This window comes from Xenopus laevis, chromosome 3L (assembly GCF_017654675.1).
Source record: "Xenopus laevis strain J_2021 chromosome 3L, Xenopus_laevis_v10.1, whole genome shotgun sequence".
NCBI lineage: Eukaryota > Metazoa > Chordata > Amphibia > Anura > Pipidae > Xenopus > Xenopus laevis.
The window spans coordinates 57,656,768-57,678,519 of record NC_054375.1 but is presented as its reverse complement, the minus strand read 5'-3'; the positions used below and the strand labels follow the sequence as shown (position 1 = coordinate 57,678,519).

At 39.0% G+C, this 21,752-nt stretch overlaps 1 protein-coding gene across 2 annotated transcripts; it reads right to left on the bottom strand.

Moving 5' to 3' along the window:
• Positions 1-389: 389 nt before the first annotated feature.
• LOC108711035 (overexpressed in colon carcinoma 1 protein homolog) lies at positions 390-20,476 on the bottom strand. 2 transcript variants are annotated; one of them, XM_018252348.2, is made up of 6 exons: positions 20,221-20,476; positions 10,367-10,391; positions 7,928-8,020; positions 3,033-3,068; positions 1,826-1,905; positions 390-1,058 (listed from the first exon to the last, which is right to left on the bottom strand). In XM_018252348.2, the coding sequence occupies exons 1-6, from the start codon at positions 20,249-20,251 to the stop codon at positions 997-999; spliced, it is 327 nt and encodes a 108-aa protein (XP_018107837.1). In that variant the 5' UTR covers positions 20,252-20,476; the 3' UTR covers positions 390-996. The 2 variants fall into 2 exon arrangements, with proteins under 2 accessions (XP_018107837.1, XP_018107838.1); XM_018252349.2 differs by lacking the exon at positions 7,928-8,020 and having other exon boundaries at positions 20,221-20,465.
• Positions 20,477-21,752: the final 1,276 nt, after the last annotated feature.

Sequence of the window (21,752 nt, the reverse complement as noted above, 5' to 3'; positions counted from 1 at the left end):
TTCGAGATTCATCCAAACCTCAAATCATTCAGGAAGGATTCCACTGAATCCTGAACAGAATGTGAAGGCTTATTTGCATATGCAAATTAGGGAATGGAAGGGGGGTTTGATCCCTTTAATCATGTGACCTAAAGTGATGCAGCATTACAGGACATTTGTTTTTAGATGGGGTCAGTGAACCCCATTTGAAAGCTGGAACGAGTCAGAAAAAGGCAAATAATTAAACAACTTTAAAAAAAAATAATGAAGTCAAAATTTGTTTGGCCATTCTATAAATCGCAAAAATGTAACTGAAGGGTGAACCACCCCTTTAAGCTAGCCATAGTATAGCTTGGTTGCAGAATGTTAAGAGGGACATTAAACTGTGTAATGGGACAATATATGTTTTCTTGGTATGTAAAGCAAATTTATTTCCATTTCTAAGATGCCTCCTTTAAATTATTGGTATGCAACTCCTTGGACTATAAAAATACAGAAATAAATCATGTTAACTTGGTAGACGAAATGGTAGCTCCTACAGTGAGAAACAAACAGAAATACGCAGAATATCCTATTTAAACGTGGAGGAGGAACCCTAACTCTACTTCAACATAGACAATGTTTTCTATTTTCTCTTCTTCTCTAAGTGGATTCTAATACATCAAATGCAACTAGAAACGTCTAAATATATATATAGCTTTATGAATAGCAATAGTGTAAAATTCCAAGTTGTCATCCCAGTGAACAAGATTGATATATACAATGCTTATTGCCAGCAAAATTGCACAACATTTTTGGCGACAGGTATTGCTGAACCCATAAGACATCACCTTCAACTGGACATCCACACAAGGTAAGCGTGTGGGTTGTCCATGGATCTTAGTCCTCAGAAAAAAGACGGCAAGAGTCAGCAGGAGCTTCCATAATGGATTTCACCAAGCAGATGTGGATTGATAAGTTTCCCCGTAGTATGAACTTGTTCTAAAAAGAGTTTTAAGGTGTAGGTTGAACCGTGCGTTAGCAGACCTGCTGGCTCTGATGGGCTGGCTCTGTTCTCTGTCCGTAGGATGTGCATAAACCTGGAAATACAGAACAAACAGATCATTAGTCACAATTAGGCAACAATAAAATTACTATTTTATTATTACAGCGAAAAAGGAAATAATTTTTAAAAATCTGGATTATTTGGATAAAATAGAGTCTATGGGAGACTTCCGTAATTCGGAGCTTTCTGGATATCGGGTTTCCAGATAAGGGATCCTATACCTGTACCCTCTGCTGATGCATGAGGGATTCACATGGACTTTTTTTTATGGATTTCTAAATAAAATCTAATAAATCATGAAGTGCTGCAATAAAGTAAACCTGACAGTATTACTAGACTAAAGAGAGAAAATTCATCATATGAGGGTTAAATGTCTCATCTTTTGCTTTTTAAGTGACCGTGTAATTGCTTTGTTTTGATTTTAGGACAATTATTTTACACTGGAAGGTGGGGGGGGGATGAATTGTTTATATATAATCCCTTACCCCGTGGTTTTGGTTATATCAGGCCTCTTTAGTCTCTCTGTAATATGTTATGAATTTTTTTGGAACATAGGATTTTCTATTGCAATACATTGCTCACACATTTTCCAATCTTACTCAAGTTCATTTATACGTATTGGACCTGTTATCCAGAATGCCCAGGACCAGGGCTTTTTCCTGGGGTGCTGCGCCTTTAAGGTGAGTTGAGAAAACTCTCCTCAGGCAGTGCCCCACAGGTGAACTTTTCTGTAACAGTGGGAAGAGGCACATCCTGACACACAAAGACACAAGGTGAGAAGCCATGGAAGGAAGATAATACCTTTTTGTCCATCTTTAGAAGTGCTACAGGCAGCAGACACTGCATCGGCTGGTATGCCTACATACACTCCCCCGTAGTTCCTTTAACAAAAGAAAGAAACTCTAACCTTGGGCTCAGAGAAACTTGCATTACCTTTTAGCCATGCCAACCAGGAATTTTATTTTTGCTTTTAAAATCAAACATAAATGGAGCTACAGCTACTCAAGAGGTCAATTACGACTACAAGTGCAGGGTGCAAGTTGATGCATCAAAACAAATGCAATTGTGTTTGATCACTGTTTTGGTTAGCCTTAGCTGACCAATGATTGCCTGAGGAACCCTGATCTGTAGCTCACAACTAGGTGATGCCTATAATGGGTTATGTAATAAAAGCAGGTAGAATTTACTGGTCACCTGTTTAAAAGCAAACATGTTATTGGTTGCTATGGGTTACTGCTCATGAGCAAACGTACATATGGTGCAACATTCCCCACAGGCATGCAAAATGCCCCAAAGCCTCCAATCTGTTTTCCCTGTCATTTTATATTATACATGCAGATGGCTTGGGCCAAAAACCCCTATGAAATGAAAGAAATACCTATTTAAATAATTTAGAATTACAGTAGAACCCTATATTACGTTTTTCAGGGGACCAGAAAAAATGTAAAATCAGTGAAAATGTAAATTCTCGGAAATGTATTATGCATAATATATAGGTGGGACCACAAAGAAACTATGTGAAATCATAATCAGGGGATGTAAAATTGAGGTTTCACTGGATGAAACTTGCAAGCTAAATAATCCATCTCTTTGTGCTAACCTGCATACAAATCTAAAATAAGGTGTTTCAATGTTATGGGCTAAGTGTGTTTATATAATATACAGCGTTTTTCTGGTGTCGATCTTTTTTAATGAAAATGTAAAATTGATTAATAAGAACTATGACAAAGACTGCACAGCCATTTTCTTCAGCACATAATTTGTTTTTATGCCTGTGAAACATATTGTGTTTTGACCACCACTGAGCTCAGGGGAAAAACAGCAGCAGCAGTCAATATACCCAAATCACTTGTCAGTTTGCTTCAGTGTTTCTCAGGTAGGGTGCCATCGCTTCTCCATATGTACTAGAAGTCTCCAGGGTCATGCCTGAATGTAAATATGTTTACTGCCTCAAGGCTTGAGCTAAAATGTTATGTTCCTTATGACGATTTCATACAAAATTCTATACCTCCGTTTCTCCTCTTCAGATGTTGACTCCTCTGCTCTGAACATTAAAAAAAATCAAATAAAAACATTATCAGGAGACAGTGTGAGGCAGAAATACAGGGCAACCATGATGATACTTTAAAAAACAACAACTTTGAAATGGGTAGGGAAACCTGCTGGTTCTGCAAAACATGCTTTATGGATAATTTCATATTATGAACTACACTTCCCAAACAAATAATGTTATTTTAAATCAAGGAGGCACTCATTCCAGGATTTGTACTATTTGTGCTGTCAAACCCTATGGGGCAGACATCCAGAGGGATTCCTGGCAGTTTGATATTTTTCCCAAACACTTTCCTGACAATTATTCCAGACAGTCAAAACAGTGTTTAACAAACCGACACATTGATTAAAGCATTTCTTGCGTGTCAGTTTGCCAAGACTGATCAAAGCAATTGAACTCTATTCTGTGCTATGAGGGCTTTAGAGCTCAGCAGCAGCACTTTTTTATTAGGTGCGAGGTGCTAAGCGCAGGCAGGAGTGCTCTTTGCATGAGCGCTAAGGGGCATTTCTATCTGTGGTCTTTGTAAATTACCCTAACGTGCTGCCAACTTGGGACCCCTGGCAGACCTTCCTCTTCTCCAAATAATAAACTAGCCAGCTGTACTGTTCATTAGGATGTTGCTTTCTAAATCAGAAGATTGTTTTGCTTTGCTTGATTTTCATTTCTAAAGCAATAAAGACCAGGAAACTAGAAAAGCAGAAAAATATATATTCCCATCTTACTGGTACATGAGCACATGCTATTCATTAATATCTCATTTTCCAGAGATCATAAGCTATTTCCGTGCGTATCTGAAAATTTAACAAAAATACAGACCATCCCATATGTTAAGGGCAGCAAAGTTACAAAAGTCCCTTTGCAGCAATTTGAAATGATTTTACACTTACACAGTGAGTCACCTTGAAAGCATAACTATTTAACATATGGATAATTTAGGAAATGTCTGCTATTTTAAAAAAAAAGGAGGCACACAATATTTATGGGAGCTCTTAGTTCCTCCACTTTGTGTTACTAGTCTCCTGCTCTACTGCAGCCTAAGAAGTGTGACTGACTGACTGCATGGGGAGGTAATTACATGATTTAATAGAGAATGCTTCATTTTTTTTCTCAAATGTTTTAATTTGAATTTGAAAATAAAACAGAAATACACGTAAGTTCAAACATTGACTGCAAAGTGAAAGTTACTAGAAATTTTTTAAAAATGGTGATAAAATGAATAGGGTGAAGTATACTCAAGGATACGACTATTCAGTTAAGGTGGGGGGAAAAAAACCCAAAACTCAGCGATAAGATAATGTTTCTATTGGCATAGCGTTAGATTCATTCATGGTGTTTGTGCTGGATAATTAGTTAACATTCTCAGCTTGGTGGCTCCTGGGGGATGAGATCTTTGGTGATCGGCTGGACAAGACAGACTATGTAAAGGCTTGGTCAGTCTCATGGACAAGTGGCTTATCCAGAAGAAGTTCAGTATCATACCAGGTGGTATGTTGAAAAATAAGAATTCTGGCTGCTGTGTCTAGACATTCAGCCAGGGCTTTTGCTGGGCATGTGGTTTGTGTGGTGGAGGAGAATTTGCTAAAAATTGTCCAAGAGACTTTAAAGGAGAAGGAAAGGTTAAAACTAAGTAAGCCTTATCAGAAAGGTCCATCTAAATATACCAGTAAACCCCCAAAGTAATGTTGCTCTTAGTCCCCTGTCAAAAGAAACACTGCATTTATTTCCTTCTATTGTGTACTCATGGGCTTCTGTATCAGACTTCCTGCCTTCAGCTTAAACCTCCTTGCCCTGGGCAAGAGCATGCTCAGTTTGCTCCTCTCCCCCCACCCCTCCCTTCTCTACTGTAATCTGAGCCAAGAGCAGGGAAAGACTCAGGCAGGAAGTGATGTCACACCATGTTAATACTGCAGCTCCTATACTAACTAAACAGAGAGTATCTAGAGCTTTTTACTCAGGTATGGTAAAACATTCTACAGAATAAATATAGCATTCTAGCTTGCACTATTGCAGCTTATCTATTGGCAATAAAATGCCTCCGTAGCTTTCCTTCTCCTTTAACGTTTAAAGTTTTACCTGATGGGTTTGTTCAGTAGCTGGCAACTTCCCCCAAAATTGTTGAATGCTTGGGCAGGACCACAGAAAATGTATCAGGTCTACTCTGGGGCTGCTGTGTTTTAAGCATTTGTCCGAAGAAGCCGTGCTAATATGGTTTCTCTTGAGTAGCGTGAGATATGAGTGATATGAGTGAATTTGAAGGGACATTTCCTGATAAGTACTTGCCGGTAAGCATTTCATGATGTGGGTCTGGTATTGGAGGATATCATATGCTTCTGCATATGGAATTAGGCCATCCATCTTGCTGGGGTTATCAATGTCAATATTAATTATGATTTGTCAGTATATTTGAGATGTCAATTTTTCAGTTGTTTGTCATGTCCACAATGAATCTAGGCCCGGGGATAGTTTTTATCAATGTCAGTTAGTTGGGATAACATCTGTTTGGCAAAATGCAGTAGTTGTTATAAAGGAAAAGGTTGATTGTGTAAGAAAGGATACTTCTTTGTCAGATCGGTTGTGGGTAGCATTGATAGGTTATCTGTGGTTAGATCTTGTATATTTAGTAGGCCTTTTGTTTGCCATGTTCGGAATAGTGTATTTTGTCTCCCTGGAGTGAAGTTTGCAATTCCCATCCATGTAAGATGTATTGAATTGTGGGGAGAGACCATGGGGCAAACTTACTAAAGGGTGAATTTTCGCCTCGGAAGGCTCTGCCATACTTCGCGCAACTCCGTCAGATGTTATTTTGCAGTAAATACACATATTTATCAAAATGTGACGTTTCGTCTTTATGAATGCTAGCGTACTTTCTCCAGCGAAACTTTTCTGTCAGCGCAAACGTTTCTAAGCAAATTTTCTCTAGTGTTACTTTCTTCCTAGCGAAACTTCATTAACATTCTTAAGCTTACGTCAATTTAAATATGGCGGGTATATACAGGTCATATACAGTATATGTCTTTATTAATGATTGTTGGTGAAATTGCTGGAAGTGGCTACTTGTTAAAGATGCCCAAGGAAGCAAAATAAAGACAGAAGAGATCTTCTATTGTCCTAGAGATGAGTCTACCCGAAAACAAATGTGCTTCAAATGGTTAAAAAAGTGTAAATAATAATATATTTAACAGTTACAACTTGTTATCATAATCCCACATTAAAATAAGAAAAAACTCCAGCATTTTTTCTTTTTTTACGACTTTTTTGGCATACAGGATATAATGTCACTGACATAATAATGTTGAGGATGTAGCATCATCTTATCAATTCACCAGGTATAACCTGGTGAAAAAGACTCTGGAGAAAAGGGTAATGGATTGGAAAGGTTGCAGAGTAACAATCGTTCGCCTGAACGAAAATTCATCTGGAGAAACTGCATGAAACTTCTAGCGTTGAGTTTTTTTGATAGCGAAGTGTCCGCTTTGTCTTTTAGTAAATTGACGATGTCCCTACAAATTGTCATTTTCTCTAAAAAAGCCCACTTCATCCCCTTTAGTAAATGTGCCCCCATACTGTATCTCCTGCGGATTGCGTGCCATGCTTTGTAAGTGTGGATAAATAGAGGGCTATCTTGAACGGCTTGGATGTTGAGGCAGTGTAATTCCTAGGAATTTGATGTGGGATTGTGCTTTTTTGAAAGGGAATGATGTGTTCCAAGTTTTCCAGGTTGATTTTGAAGCCCGCTATAATGCGGAACGCTGATATTTTCTGTAAGATTTTTGGTAGTTCTGTTGGCCTATTAAGAAAAAGGAGGATGTCATCAGCAAAAGCTATGATTTTTAGTGTCTGATCAAGGGATCTAGTGCCACATTGAAAAGTAGCTGGGGTAGCAGACAACCTTGCCTGCTACTGCATTGGCCATTATTTTTGTCAAAAGTTTTAAGTCTTGATTGAGTAATGAAATGGTTCTGCAGGACGATGGTAAAATGGGGTCTTTTCCCTCTTTTCGAATGAGTATAATTCTGGCCTCATTCCCTGCATGCCATAGGGGGGAGCCTTGTAGAACTCGGTTAAAGAAAGTAGCTAGTATGGGTGTAAGTTCAGGGAGAAAAAGATTGCAAAAGTCTGCACTCAATCCATCAGGGCCTGGGGATTTTCTATTTTTTAAGTGCTTTATAGTTTTTGTTATGTCTTCTTCTTCATCTAAGATCTTCCTGTCATAAACTGAGAGTTTGGTAGATGGGTGTCTTTTGAGGCCCTCAGCAGGATGGTCCTGTGTGCTGTTGTAAAACATCCTATCTGATGTTTTCAGTTTTTGAATGAAGTTGTATGGTTTTTGATGTTTGGCTATTTTGGCTAGTAATCTTCCAGATTTATTGCGCAAGGTATAATATCTGTTAACCATATGGCGTATTTTGTATTGTGCTTGATAATGTAATAAAGTATTGAATTTGGCTGCTGTCCAGAGAAGGTCTTGATCATTCCAATGTTGCATATTATCGTCCATATAATTGGCCCAATTTTATTTTTGTTACTTTCGAAAGTCATCATTGTTATACAGATAGGAGAGGAATCGCCAGTTATGTGAAAACAGGGGGGATATGGTGTGCTAACTCTAAGGATACTGAAGCGTGATCAGAAATGCTGATGTTGCCTATTTTTGTTGAGATTACGTGGGAGAGGAGTGAATGAAATAAAAAAATGTAATCTAGTCTGGAGTGTGTGCCATATGTTCCAGAGTCAAAAATTAAGTCTTTAGTGTCTGGATAGGTGTAGCGTTATGTGTCTTGTTCTGGTTAAGAATTCACAAAGTGTGTGAAGAGGTCTAATTCTTTGTGTCAGGTAGGTGGAGGAAGTACCTGACCTGTCCATGAGACTGTCCCAGACTGTGTTCATGTCTCCACCGAAGATTAAATTTGTGGTCCCCCAGGAATCTAATCTTTGTAGAAGTTCTGTAAAAAAGGATTTATTGTCATTGTTAAGTGTGTACATATTTTCAATTGTATAAATCTTTACCCGAGTCTCTATAACAGCTATTACATATCCACCTTTATTTCCTAGCGTCAGAGCAGTGTAGATGTGATAGTCTCCCTGGTGGTCTAGTGGCTTACCCGTTGGCATGCGGGGGCGCCTGCCTTGCCTTCAACGGGGACGCCCACTGCATGCGTCTGTTTCCTTCCAGTGTCGGCTGCTATGGCACGTGCGGCCGATCGTTTCCGGGTTTATGCGCCGGTGTGATGCCGTCATCGTGCAATGGCGCGAAGTTCAAACTATTTAAAGGGCCTTTGTAATTAAACACATTGCCCGTTGTTAGGTTCTATTTAGCTAGTTCCTAGTGCTACTTCTAAGTATATCCCATTATTCTTCTGGTTATTGACCTTTGCCTTGTCTGACTATTCTACGCTCTCCAATCCTGATTCCGACCTGTCTGACTATTCTACCTCCGCTTGTGCTGGCCCGGCCTGCCTTTACCACGCTGTGTTGTCTGGCCTGCCTTCCTAGTGGTGTTCTTCCATCCAATATCCTTGGTGAGACGATCGTGCCTCTTTGCTCGTCCAGAACCTGTAGCTTTGCTACTCTCTTAATAAGACCTGGTGGCATCCAATTAGCCGAGGGCTCCTCCTGAGGTGAAAGGCGACTGTTAAAAGCAGAAGCAAGACCAGGGAGCCTAGCACTGGTTCTGGATTTAGTGTGTCGTTTGTGACAGTTGTGATTTATTTATCAATATTTCTACACCTCTGGATTTGTAAGTATATGTTGCTGGCATCTGTTCTTGTATCCAGTTGTCACTTAACACTATGCCATCTTTTTTTCGCCAGTGTGTCTCATGTAAGAGAACTATATGAGCTTTCTCACATTTCAGGAAGTTTAGAAATTTTCAATGTTAAATTGGGATATTTAAACCACCTACATTCCATGAAAGTACCTTTATTTCAGTGGATCCATTATTGGACAAAAAATCGTTTTATGTGTTTGGTGCCCACTAACTTTACAATAATTTGATGAATTTGTCTTAAAAATCTCAACGTCTATGGCCACCTTTAGTCTGGTTTGGATTAGGGTGGGTGGTCTGTCCCAGCAAGCGTAGTCCAGCCCCAACTGAATAACTTGGTCACTTGGTAAAACAGTGAAAAAGCTATAAACAATATAAGCATCTTAACTATTTGTGGGGTGTTGGGAGAGAATGCTTAATTTATATTCCATATCAGCAGAAACTGGGATAATCATTACCATGTTCTTGGTACACATTTGGAAGGTCAAAATGGATAATAACTCCCAGACTAAATAATGTTACAATTTAGTAGTTGCTGCTGAATGAGAATGGCATCGGCGGAATGTCTCACCAGCTTTCATGCTGCAGGAGTCATCAGGGAGACAAAGCTTTGTTTTGTGGAGCGAGACCAACTTGTCATTGAGGCTGGAGGCAACTGTCTCCAAAACAAGCTTGTAGGCATCTCATCTCCTTGATTAAATATTCAGTTCATAGTGCAATGACTTAGCTCACTGTACCAGATTATTCATCTCCTGCAGTAAAATTATCAGCATTTATTTAAATACAAGCAGAACAGAAGCTGCTCTGTGTGGCCATTAGGATATGTTTGATCTCACTGTTAGCATCTGGTTTTTCCATAGCTAATACATTGGATTGAGATAGGACTTTTATTGGGTCTGTATTGTGGCAAAGTCACATTTCTGTAGCTGAGTCACTCCATTGTAAGTCTAGTCTTGTGTATTTGATAATTGTTCTGATAATATATGAAACTACTCCAAACCTTCAGTATTTCAGCATAATAAAACAGATTCTCTTTGAGACAGAACTTTTTCTATTTTACCAGGGTGCCCCACCCAAAAATCATTCTTGCATAATGAAAGAAGACATCATTCTTTCATTTCGAATATACATTCTATAAAAAGTTCAATGGCTTCACAATGATATATTCTGATATTCACACGTTGTGAAGCACACAGTGAAGTCTGTCCCCTCAAAGGGACACTATATTCAAATATGTAAAGTGCAGAAGAATGCCTGTGCTACATACAGATTAACATTCACATACACATTCGGTTGGCCTTAACCCCAATTCATCGGGACCCACCCCTTGACAAGTAGGCCACACCTCAAGCAATTATTTAAATTCATCAGACTGACAAGTGAGATATTGGTGACAAAGCAGAATACATTAGGAACAAGAAATATGGCCTGCAAAGTGTGAGCTACTAATAAAATATCCAGTTCCCAAAAGTTGTAGAATTTATATATCTCTATATGTGACTATAATTGAATTGCAAGTACTCACGGATCTTTAGATGCTCCTCCAGGACCTGAAAAACAAGACAGATTAGAAAATATTAGAAACATCTGTAACTCTGCAATTCTGACAGGTACAGTGCAGCTACATCCCTCTTTGTCCAACCTAACTTAATATGCTCACATGGAAACAAATTGGCATTATGAATAAAACCAAATTTAAATTCTGGAGAACTCGGGATGAACTAGGGATGTTACAGGGGACACTAATATGTCACCCACCCATTGCCAAAACAGCATACAGTGGGTATGATTTATCAAAGTGTGAAATTAGCACTCAAACCATAAAAACTCACCCACTGAGCTGTCAAAATCAGGACTGTCCCGCAGAAAATGGGACAGTTGGGCGGTATGCTTTGATAAATCTTCCCATATATTGCTTACTATGAGCAAAAAAAGGTGCAACAATGCTAAACAAGAGTCCTTCAAGCCTGTTTTTAGCACTCTACCTCTTGCCCCATTTATGTGGTGGCAGGGATACAGTACATTAACATCTACTCAGTGCCTTTTACATCATTTACTCCCTGTTGTTACAGAATATACTGTGGAAAGTCTCAGTCTCAGTGGGGCAGTTTTGGGCTCTGGGCCTTAAAAAGGAAATTCATGAGCTGGAAAGAGTGCAGAAATGTGCAATTAGACTGGTAAGAGAAATGGTGAAATTAAACCACCAGGATAAACCTTCAAATCTGGGGTATTTTCTCTGGACAACAGTCAGTTTTCCACCCAAAAGAACTATGTAAGCCTCAATTTTATTGTATAATCCTTTAAGTAATAAGAATAAGAAAGCAGTGCCGGAGAATATCAGGTATTCATGTTTCATGGTTCCGTTACTTGATGCAGTTCATGTTCTTGCATGTACAGAGGAGAATATAAGCACATTCACACTCACTGTACTAAAGGGCTTTTATAAAATTGCAACATGCAAACATAATTGTTGTTTTAAGAGACAACTGGATAGCAGGGACAATGGAGTAAACACAATAAGTCCTACGGATCTCTGCATTTGGTCCTAGCTGGGCAATGGCCTGCAAACAACCAATCTTTCTATTTACTGGTCACTTGTTTAAAAGCACATTTTAAAAGCAAATTCTATTGGTTGCTATGGATTACTGTGTCTGGACTTTTTATTACATATGAGTGTAAGTGTAGTAGATTTTTTTTTACACTTTCAAGAAATACTGGGAATTGTAGTTGTATAGCAGCTGGAAAGCCACCATTGTGATTTTCTAGATCACAGAAGCCACTTGTCAAAAGGGAATTGCTAAATGCTTGTTAGGAAAAGTGTTGAAGTTATAAAGAACATTGCTGTACAACTGGTGCACAGTATGTTCTGTCTGCCTACACCTTTGCTAAGTACAACTAATAAGCACTTAGACATGACCTTCTGACTAGCAGCTGCCCCAATCTGCTTGGATGTTTTTTTATCATTGAACATTGGCTCAAAGTGGATTTAATTGTGTCTTTTTTACACTGAGTGAGTCATATCAACAGATCTCTGCAGAGTGATTTCAGTTCACTACATAGACTCTGTTGCTCTTTCTTGCTTATATTTCCGTCCAGTCACCTCTCCTATTCATTTTCAAGTCCGTATAATCACTGCTGGTTGCTAAATTTAACCCTACAACCCTAATAGCTGCTGAAGTTCCAAGCTGGAAAGCAGGTAGTTAAAAAAGCTAAATAAGTAAAAAAAAAAAAAAAGAATGAAAAGAAAGAAATAAAGGAGAAAAAAAAACCCCAAAAGAAATAAAGACCATTTGCAGAGTTTATCAGAGTATCAACATGCTAAAATTGAATTCAAAGTAAAATAGCCCTTTAAGTTATAGCTTTTGAGAACTTGAGTGCACAAAAGGGCAGTTACCAGGAAGATTTCCCAGGTTATTTAGATTACCGTAGTCAGATGGTGATTGTTCACATAATCTTTAAATAGTCAAACATATTCTCAACTGCAGTGAAAAGGGGGCTATTACTGGGTCATTGTAGGTTATTATTCACCTTTTTGTATTACTTTGGCATGCTTGGGATAATTGTCCCAAAAGTTGAACTTTATGCTAAGAAGGTACTAAAAAGGTCATTTAGCAGTATTTAAATGATTTTAGCACCCTTATTCTGTTTTAACACTATGACCAGTCCCTGCCCCACATTATACAACATGGTGAGTATGATATTGTTTTTTTAGATCTGGGCAGGGTTGGACTGGCACCACAGATATTGCTTTATAGTTTAGCAAAAAGCTTAATATCGGACCACAGATCTCTTTCCCACATTGCAACAGGGTTATTCTCTATTCTCATGCCTTTTGGCACTGATACTATAACCATAAACAGTCTGCTTCCTCTATAGCTAACAAGAACCCCCCCCCCCTCCAGCCGTTCTCTTACCTGTGGTGGGGAAGGGGGAGCAAGTCAGAACTGGGCACGGAATGGGTAGAGGCAGGGAGTGGGTGGGAGGTTTGAGAGGATGGTCATCGGAGTTCACCAGGCCCCACTGAATATTTTTTTTGCAGGGGGACTAGCACCTTCTGAGTTATGGGCTATTTTGTGCCACCCTCCTTTACAGGCCAATGTCACATGCTGAGACTGTATCAGTGGGGCAAAATAACTAAATTGAACTAGTACACTTTTTTTGTGTAATATCAGTAATACAGGTATGGGATCTGTTATACAGAATTCTCTGGTCCCGAGGCCATCTTAGGGACCATAAAATGCAGTGGACGTGTCTTCTGCCTAACAGGTCTCCATATAAATAAACCCCATGTTAAATAATGGGTGGGTAGTGAGTACAGTGCAAATGCAATGTCTGTGCCAGGACATAATTAAGTGCACAAAAAAGCATTACTGCAATGGAATAGACACAATAATTAATGTCATAATGCCAGTGCATGCAAGCAAAGCAAGTATCATTGTCTGATCCTTTTTTTTGGAATTATAAAAAAAATCTAAAAAATTCTAATGAGCTGAATCCACTTCTAGTCTCTCCCGGGCAACCATAGGTCATTGAAATTGTTTGCATGATTCACTGCTATTTACATCTAGGTACATGATGTATTTCTTTCCAGATGAAAGAGGTTTATTATTCCTGTATACCCTGGCATGAACCCTGAGAAATTGGCCACTTCACTGTGGTTGTACTGAAAATCACATACCTCGATGGAACAGTCCAGTGATTTCTCTTTACAAATGAGGAACAATCGACAAGGTAGCACTTCAGCTAATGTTAGGCAAGTCAGAGCATAAATTCTCTATGAATATTCTGCAAGCTGTTTATATATGAACCTATTTGTTGAGGACATTTTTAAACAATTTAAAAATTAACTAAAATAAATTATTCCTTCACTTTTATGCACCTGTAACTTTACAGATTTTATTACTTTTTTTTAATATTGTGGGCCATCATTTAATTATATAGTGCCAGCAGGTTATGCAGCGCTTTAAATTTATTTATTACATACAGGAGTCTTACAATAAATTTACAAACAAGGGTTAAAGATTAAAAAATAAAATAAAAGAGAGATTTTTCTAAAGTTTCAGCTAAATCTGGCCATAAACAGGTCTATATTGGTAGCTGCTGGCCTCTATATGGGACCACAATGTTGTACTCCTCAACTCATATATGATCAGGGCTTAGTCAGACACCGGTTGGATTGAGATATTATTTCCTGTAAATAAACAACAACTGCACCGCTTCGGTTATGATGGTCCAGTTTGTGCCAGCATGAAATTAAATTATTTTCGAACTGACAGAATTAAAACCGGCAAAAGGCATGAATGTCTGTCAATGCGGATGCACAGCCAAAATTTGTCCGACTCATATCTTAGTGAATTGCTGATGTTGTGGTCATGAACATGTGCATATTGAGTGTCCTGTGTTCTGGGGTACTCATTCACCCTGCACACGTATGTTCTACAGCATGGACACTTAATGGTAAAAGTATTTGTTTTGCGGAAAATAAACTCAAGAGCTATATATTTTTTCTCAGGGACAAACATCTATTTACACTAGTAAAGCAGTGGCAGACTAGAGATTTCAGCAGCATGAAAATTGCTAGCTTCCTGGAAAGATTAGAGATTTCTTTAAAAAAAATAGCATTTGGTGTCATCTGTCAGTTTGTAGCAGCATTGCTTCAAACGTGACTATTCAGTCTTAGCCTAAATGGTTCTGTAGACAATCATTTACTACCTGAGTGAGCCTAACTAATTTTATGGGTATGCTTTTCCTTTACACCAAGCCACTTAATAGTTTTAGCCTCCTCACTACCATAGTAAACAAAACAAAATCCTTGTAATGCTGTCTTAATGAATAACTTTATGTATAACTTTATTTGTAAAGCACTGTTAAGGAGCCGCAGCACTGTACAGTGCATAAAAGTACACTATATATTAATGCTGAATATACCCATAACAATATATATTGATATATTAAATAGGTCACCACAATTCCCTTGGATTGTAAAATGTTTCTGTGCAAAAGAAAAATGCTTTTAAATTGAGAAACCTAACTTGTTTCCACATTCCTCTATGTTAGGAATGACTGGGTTATGCAAACAGCCAAAGGTGCAATTCTTGTTATTCAGAACTTACAATGATGCATAAATATATTTAGATATAAATATATTGAAAAGATAAGTATAAAGCACTGTGTCAGCCTCTTAATTATAAAAATAGAGCAAACAGCTCTAAATGATTACGGTGCACATTAAATAGTGATGAGTGCTGCAGACGTTTAAAAATACAAACATTAAAGATATCACTATAAACCAGTAAGCACCCTTGGATGATCTGACTTTTTGGGTCAATCACAAGTTCAGCCTTTGGAATCGTAATACAATCTGTATTGCCTTTCTGCTATCTCCTCTTGGATGATGCAGCCCTTCCTAAAGTTCAGCAGGGCTCATTAAAGGAACAGTGTAAAAATAAAAACTGGGTGCAAAATAAAAAAAGTTTCTAATATAGTTAAAAATGTAATGTATAACGTCTGGAGTGACTGGATGTAGCACTACTTCCTGCCCAGTTTTTGTGTATATACTGAACAATTTCTTTAAGGGGGAATTATCATGAAAATGAAAGTCTCATATAAGCTTCATCATACTAAAATAAGACATTTTCTAAATATAATCAATTACAAATTCTGACCCATTTCGGAAATAATCAAGTTAAAGGGGAACTCCGGCTTCCAAACCAAAATTTGAGAGGCCCACATAACACAGAAACCCCTAATATACCCATCAAAATTACGTGTTTCTTCAAAAAGTATGAATAAATGCCATTTTCTATGCTGAAATCCAGATGTTTAACAGTTCATTTGAAATCCTGGCAGGGAAGGAGGGACTAAACACTGATGTTAAAAATTGTACTAACTTCTCTGCAGCTTAGAGACAGCATGCAGGAACTACATAACCCACAATGCATTTCACTATGATGTTCCGTTCCTTATTGAAATCACATGTGCAGGGAATTGTGGGGTTTGGAGGGTGCAGTCTAGGAACAGCTGGCTGTTGATACAAAGTAACAGTAGTCAGCCAGCTCAGCAAAGTAGTCAGACAGATAAGCAGAAAAGCAGGGGGCTAGGCTTAGGGAACTGTCAGAAACCATTAAAAATCATGAAGTCTGCATATTTTTTAATTGAAGTATATTGCTTGAAGTTGCTTGAAATCATGTTCAAAAAGCTTAACATACCTGTATGTTTTTGTGGAGTTTCCCTTTAATCTTCGCTATCCCTATTCCTCTTCGCTATTCCTATTCCTCTCTTCATTCTCTCTTCATGCAGGAGCTGGGAGTCTGATTTTGTTGAATGATAGTTAGGTCCAATGCTGCCTTTGGGTGAGCTCCTTTTGCCGAATTAGAGTGCACTCTTTTAACATTACCAGAAATATTCCAACTCTACATACAGGATTTGTACCTAATTCAGTTACTGTGTTAGATTTTGTTTGTGCCAGAGCATATTATTTGAGTTAGCTTTAAGGGTAGGACTACATGGAAGTTTTTGGCACGATCCGAAGCACTGCAGCGTGCAGCGTCTGCATCCGTGTTGGATCAACGCTGTGACTTCATCCGACATTTCTATCTCTCACCTTATTTCTGTTGCATTCAACTTGTCACAAACGTTGTGTCACAGCGCATCGGATTGTGCCGAAAAGGTCCATGTAGTACTACCCTAACAACTCTGCTAGAAAATGGAGTCCACCCTTAAACATATAGAACTGTCAATCATCATCCGACACCCAACTCATCCGTTAAAGATAAACATGCCAAGAGTGAAGATAAACTTGATTAATTCAGAAACAGTATAAAAATTGTAATTGATCATATTTAGAAAGTTTCTTATTTCAGTATGATGAAGTATGTATAACATTTTCATTTTTGCAATAGTTCCCCTTTAAGGAATGCAAGTGCAATGCGCAGAGTACAAAAACTATACATACAAAAAAAAATATTCTTTTGATTTGAGAAGCAATGCAGAACTTAATTGTTTAATTGCATGCATCCACTAAGTAGTATGTACTGGAAATTGCTTGCAGCAATGGAAAATGCTGCAAGTGTGATTCATTAGATGAGTTTGTGCCAAGGGAACCCAGGAAGTAACATAGCCTCAAGGCAATTGTTTATTCCAGGCTCTCTGGTATCTGTGTGCCCACTATTAAAGTATAAGACAGCATGTACAGACTAACTGTGTGAACAGGTAATGTGCACAAATGTTTCCATTGCATTTGACCTGAGCCATAACTTCTCCACAATTGGTTTCATTGTATTTCTTTCCAGTTCCTCAGATTTCACTCTTAACAACATTAAAGATTTGATCAGATCTCTGTCTTTTGCATCCCGCATCCAAACAATGCCTTATTCTGTTGCTTAAATCTGTATAACATTGATAGCTCTATCTTTAGAAACAGTCAAACCACGTGTAAACACTTATAGCTCACTTATAGCTCTTGGTGTAGCTACTACAACTTACTTCTTAGGGTGAGGGCACACTGGGAGTCTAACCCCTTCTCTCCACATGCCTTCAAAACACAGGCCAGACACGGATCCACTCCTATAAACATTCAACCCCCACGCTGTGCCTGTGCTGCTACACTCAAAAGCATATGGAAGCGGATCTGCTTCTCTCCACCTGCCTACAAAACACAGGAGGAGAGAAGAGAGCAGGAAGCCCAGTGTGCCTTCAACCTAAGGATAATGGCACACAGCACCGGTCAGGAGATTTCGCTACGAAACTTGGCAGTCACCTGACCCATGGGTCCATCTGTGGGTTTGATTTCATTCATCAAAAAGCAATTTGGGTATTTGGTCACCTGTTCACTGAACTATCAAACATTTAGGTGGCAAAATGCCAGAAATTTCAAAGCATGTCATCGTCCTCATAGGGGCTTCACGGTATTGTATTTCAACATTTAATTGCATTCACTATTGCATTCCCCTTGTTGAATGAGAAATGACTGCACTGCTTACAGACAACAGAACCAGTAATGTCTTCCATTTAAAGCTAGGGCCACAACATACAGATCTCGGCCTGCGGAGAAATGCAGATTGAGAATCTGCTCCCCTGCCTCCACCTGGAAATATTACCTCCACTTGGGTGACACAGCAGATTTTAGTTTGAAATGCAAAATCTTGTGTTTCAGTGCCCAAATTAACTTTTGTCTGCCTGCACCCAAGCGGAGATAATGTTTCCAGATGCAGGTAGCACAGCAGAAGAGGAGCAGTAGTGGGGGAGTGGATTCTTGGCCTGTGTTTTAACACAGGCCAAGATCCGTATGGTATGGTCCTAGCCTTATTGTTGTTTTGTGTGCTTCTTCCATGGCTGAAATGTGCTGGTGGAGAATGGAGGACAAGGAATGACAGGGGGACAAGGAATGACAGTATGTTAACCTCCCCAATGGCTACATTTTTCTTTTAAATATAAATATACCAGCCTTGGCAAAAAACAGAATGGCATCCGTAGTGCTGAAACTCATGCATGTGCAGTATAGTAAAATTAGAACATTGTACTGTATTGTGCATGCACAGGTTTGTGGACATCTGCGAATAAGGTAAGACAGCAGTGCAGCGCTCTGTCTGAACTCATCTTAATTCACATTACTAAGCAGTGCAATAGGCTGTATAAAATGACCTCTGATAACTATTGTTTCACCAGTTTGTGCCTCCTTGTTAATGTTTATAATGCCACCATCTCAGCATGAATTATGTTACCTCTAAAAATCAATTAGCTTTAATGACAAAGATACCTTGTTCTAGCACATGTAAAATAAGTCACCCATTTCAGTCAATAACCTTTGCAAATACTAGCCAGTTCCAGACAAAAACAAAGGGTCAACTTTAACACTTAATGCCACACAAGTAACTTTTCCACAGAAGTAACATTGTGTTTCAAAACAGGACCTACAATTCAGTGCAGCAGTTATAATTTGAGACAGAAATGTAAGAAATGGTGACAACGCTTGGTTCTTCTTGTCTATTGTAAGAAGGTCACTCAATTTCCCAACCAACAAAAATGAGTGAGTGTGTGTGGGGAGGGGTGACAGGCTTCCTCTCCCTGTTAAAAAAAAACTCTGTAAATTATTACTTTCCTCTCTCACGCGAATCCAAGTTACAGCCATACAGCTATTGGTAAAGTACAGTTCCCTACATCCCCAGGCACAAACAAAAAACAGCCTTTTAACAAGGTTTTGTTACGTACCTTGTGCCCAAGAACAACAACATAACACCTTAAAAAATAACAATAAACTATGAACAATATTTAACTCCAGCTGTTAAACTACAATCTCAGCCTTTCCTCTTATCAGCTTAGCTGATGTTAGTACCTGCCAATTGTAGTTCTATAAAAATTTGCCATATTAAAGGTTGTCTGTCCCTGCAATGGACCTACTGCGTTTAATAGCTAGATATTAAGGAAAGGACAAGCCATTAGAAATCATTCCTCTGCTGCTGGGATTAAAGTAACGCCATTTCTTTCCCAGGGAAAGTGTTTGCTAACATAACAAGCAGGCTACAAACAGATTGTCTTGCCTTTCTGTGATATGCATGCGCTACTGTGTGTTTATAGCAAATCCAGCAAGGTATTTTACCAGTGGTGTCAGGATCTGCTATAGAAAGGATAAATACTATGCTCTTCTCTAGACATTCAAATGATGGCATAGAGGCCATTATACAGAATATTTGGGACCTGGGGCTTTCCGAGACCGAGTTTGAGCAACACACCTTGGGGCAAGTTTTACATCAGAGTGGTTTCTTCCCTGACAGGCATGGCATCAGCAAAAATCCATGATTTAGCTTTTCAGTACTGCAATCCACCTGAGGTTAATTTAAAACATTTAAATATACAAAAATCAAGAAACGGTTTTCCACCAATACCGATTTATGATAGCTTAGTTAGAATAAGTGCAAGGTACCATCTAATTATTATTATTAAAGAGAAAATGCTAATTCATAATTAACAATTGTTGGTTGAAACAGAACTACATAGGAAACGGCAATGCCATATTCTGAGCCTTTTGCCGTAAAGTGCTTCCAAATAATAGATCCTATATATATATATATATATAATTTGAGCATTTATAGACCGTCAAAGTGGTGCCCTTCCAGGACTTCTTGTGCACAATTCAGATTCTGACTACAACCAGCAATCCCTAAATGATTGATGTGAGTTGGGAAAATAATGGAAGTTTTAGTTTAACATCAGCTTTAGGGCTACAGAGCCCGGGATAAAACAGCAAGGACATTATGATGACTGTGCCCATTCTGCAGGGGTTGCTCCCCTACGGAAAGCATTTTAGGACATCATCACTCTCCCAACTTTGCCCTAACACCTTGCTGCCTCCTGTAGCAGCCAGCTGGTCAGTCTACTTACCCCCCGCGGATGAAGAATTACTGCAGCCCATGCTGAGAGCACAGCCCAGGAACTAAGGGCAGAGGAGAAGGCAAGGTGCTGAAGATGCAGCGCCGGGTTGCTGGTCTGGAAAGGGCGGAAGAAGAAGCTAATAACAAGGGTGAATAGCAGCAGGAAGGAGAGTAATGAGCGAGAGGGCAGCGCACATCACATAAGTAGCGCAGGGCACTGCAGCATTATCTTGGCATCCCACATGACTTTCACAGCAAAGCTGTCCAATCAAAGCAGGAGGAGAGGACCTCCCCTTACTCCTATTGGCGCAAATTCAGAAGCGGGAGTTTAAAGGAGAGGGAGGGGAGGGATGAAAATAAACTTCGTAACGCAGCTGGAATGACATTGGCACAGTACGTGCACGTTAGTTGCTAAACTCAGAATAATGTATTCTTTTCAATTAACTAAACCCAAGAAAAACCCCACAGTGGCTTTGATGTGTATAGTGCATCAGTGGCTTAACCATACCTCCCAACATTTTGGAAGTAAAAAGAGGGACAAAATTTTTTTTTCCGCATGTAGCGCAGCATTTTTTTGACCACACCCCTTTCTGTGGCCACACCCCCTAATTACCATGTTTGTTTTACAAAATTTGGCAGGTTATGAAAGTTTGAAAATATTTCTCCTTATCTAAACTGTGTTTTTGTGTCTCAAAATTGTTACAAAGTATCTTATTTGCACCTGTGGCTGTTCTGGGCTCTCTGCTAAAAGCCAATTAAGTAAGAAACTTTTTCTGGCTGTTGAGTTTCTTTTTCTGGCTGTTCAATGCAGAGAAAAGAGGGACTTTCCAGTACAAATGAGGGACAGCGAGTTGAGCTGTCAAAAGAGGGACTGTCCCTCCAAAAAAGGGACAGTTGGGAGGTATGGCTTAACTCAGTATTGGGTTCTTCCCCTATTATATTTAGGGTGGGCTTCCACAATGCCCTAGAATACAGTGACTTCCTCAGTTTCACTTCTGTTGTGAGGCAGTGCTTCAAATTATGGTAGATCCCAATGTTATTAATAGGGAAAAAAGATAAATATATAGGAAGGCCGGTATTTTTTTCCAGAAACCCTAGGTGGCCAGGAAGTGGAGCATCTAAAAACTGCCCCCCCCCCCCCCGAGAAGAGCCGGAATCTATGCAAAAGAAATCCATTCCACCGTCCAAGTACTAGAAAAATACTAGTACATACCTCCCAAATGTCCCTTTTTCGGAGGGACAGTCCCTCTTTTGACAGCTCAACCCGCAGTCCCTCATTTGTACTGGAAAGTCCCTCTTTTCTCTGCACTGAACAGCCAGAAAAAGAAACAAAGTTTGTCACTTAATTGGCTTTTATCAGAGAGCCCAGAACAGCTAACAGGTGCAAATAAGATACTTTGTAACAATTTTGAGACACAAAAACACAGTTTAAATAAGGAGAAATATTTTCAAACTTTCATAACCTGCCAAATTTTGTAAAACAAACATGGTAATTAGGGGTTGTGGCCACAGAAAGGGGTGTGGTCAAAAAAATTGCTGCGC

Coding starts and splice junctions, on each gene's coding strand:
- LOC108711035 (XM_018252348.2), bottom strand. CDS start 20,251: ATGGGCTGCAGTAATTCTTCATCCGCGGGGG. Junction 8,021..10,366: donor GGAGGAGCATCTAAAGATCC/GTGAGTACTTGC, acceptor CCTTTTTTACAG/AACTTCTACAAAGATTAGAT. Junction 1,906..3,032: donor TCTGAAGAGGAGAAACGGAG/GTATAGAATTTT, acceptor CTTTTGTTAAAG/GAACTACGGGGGAGTGTATG.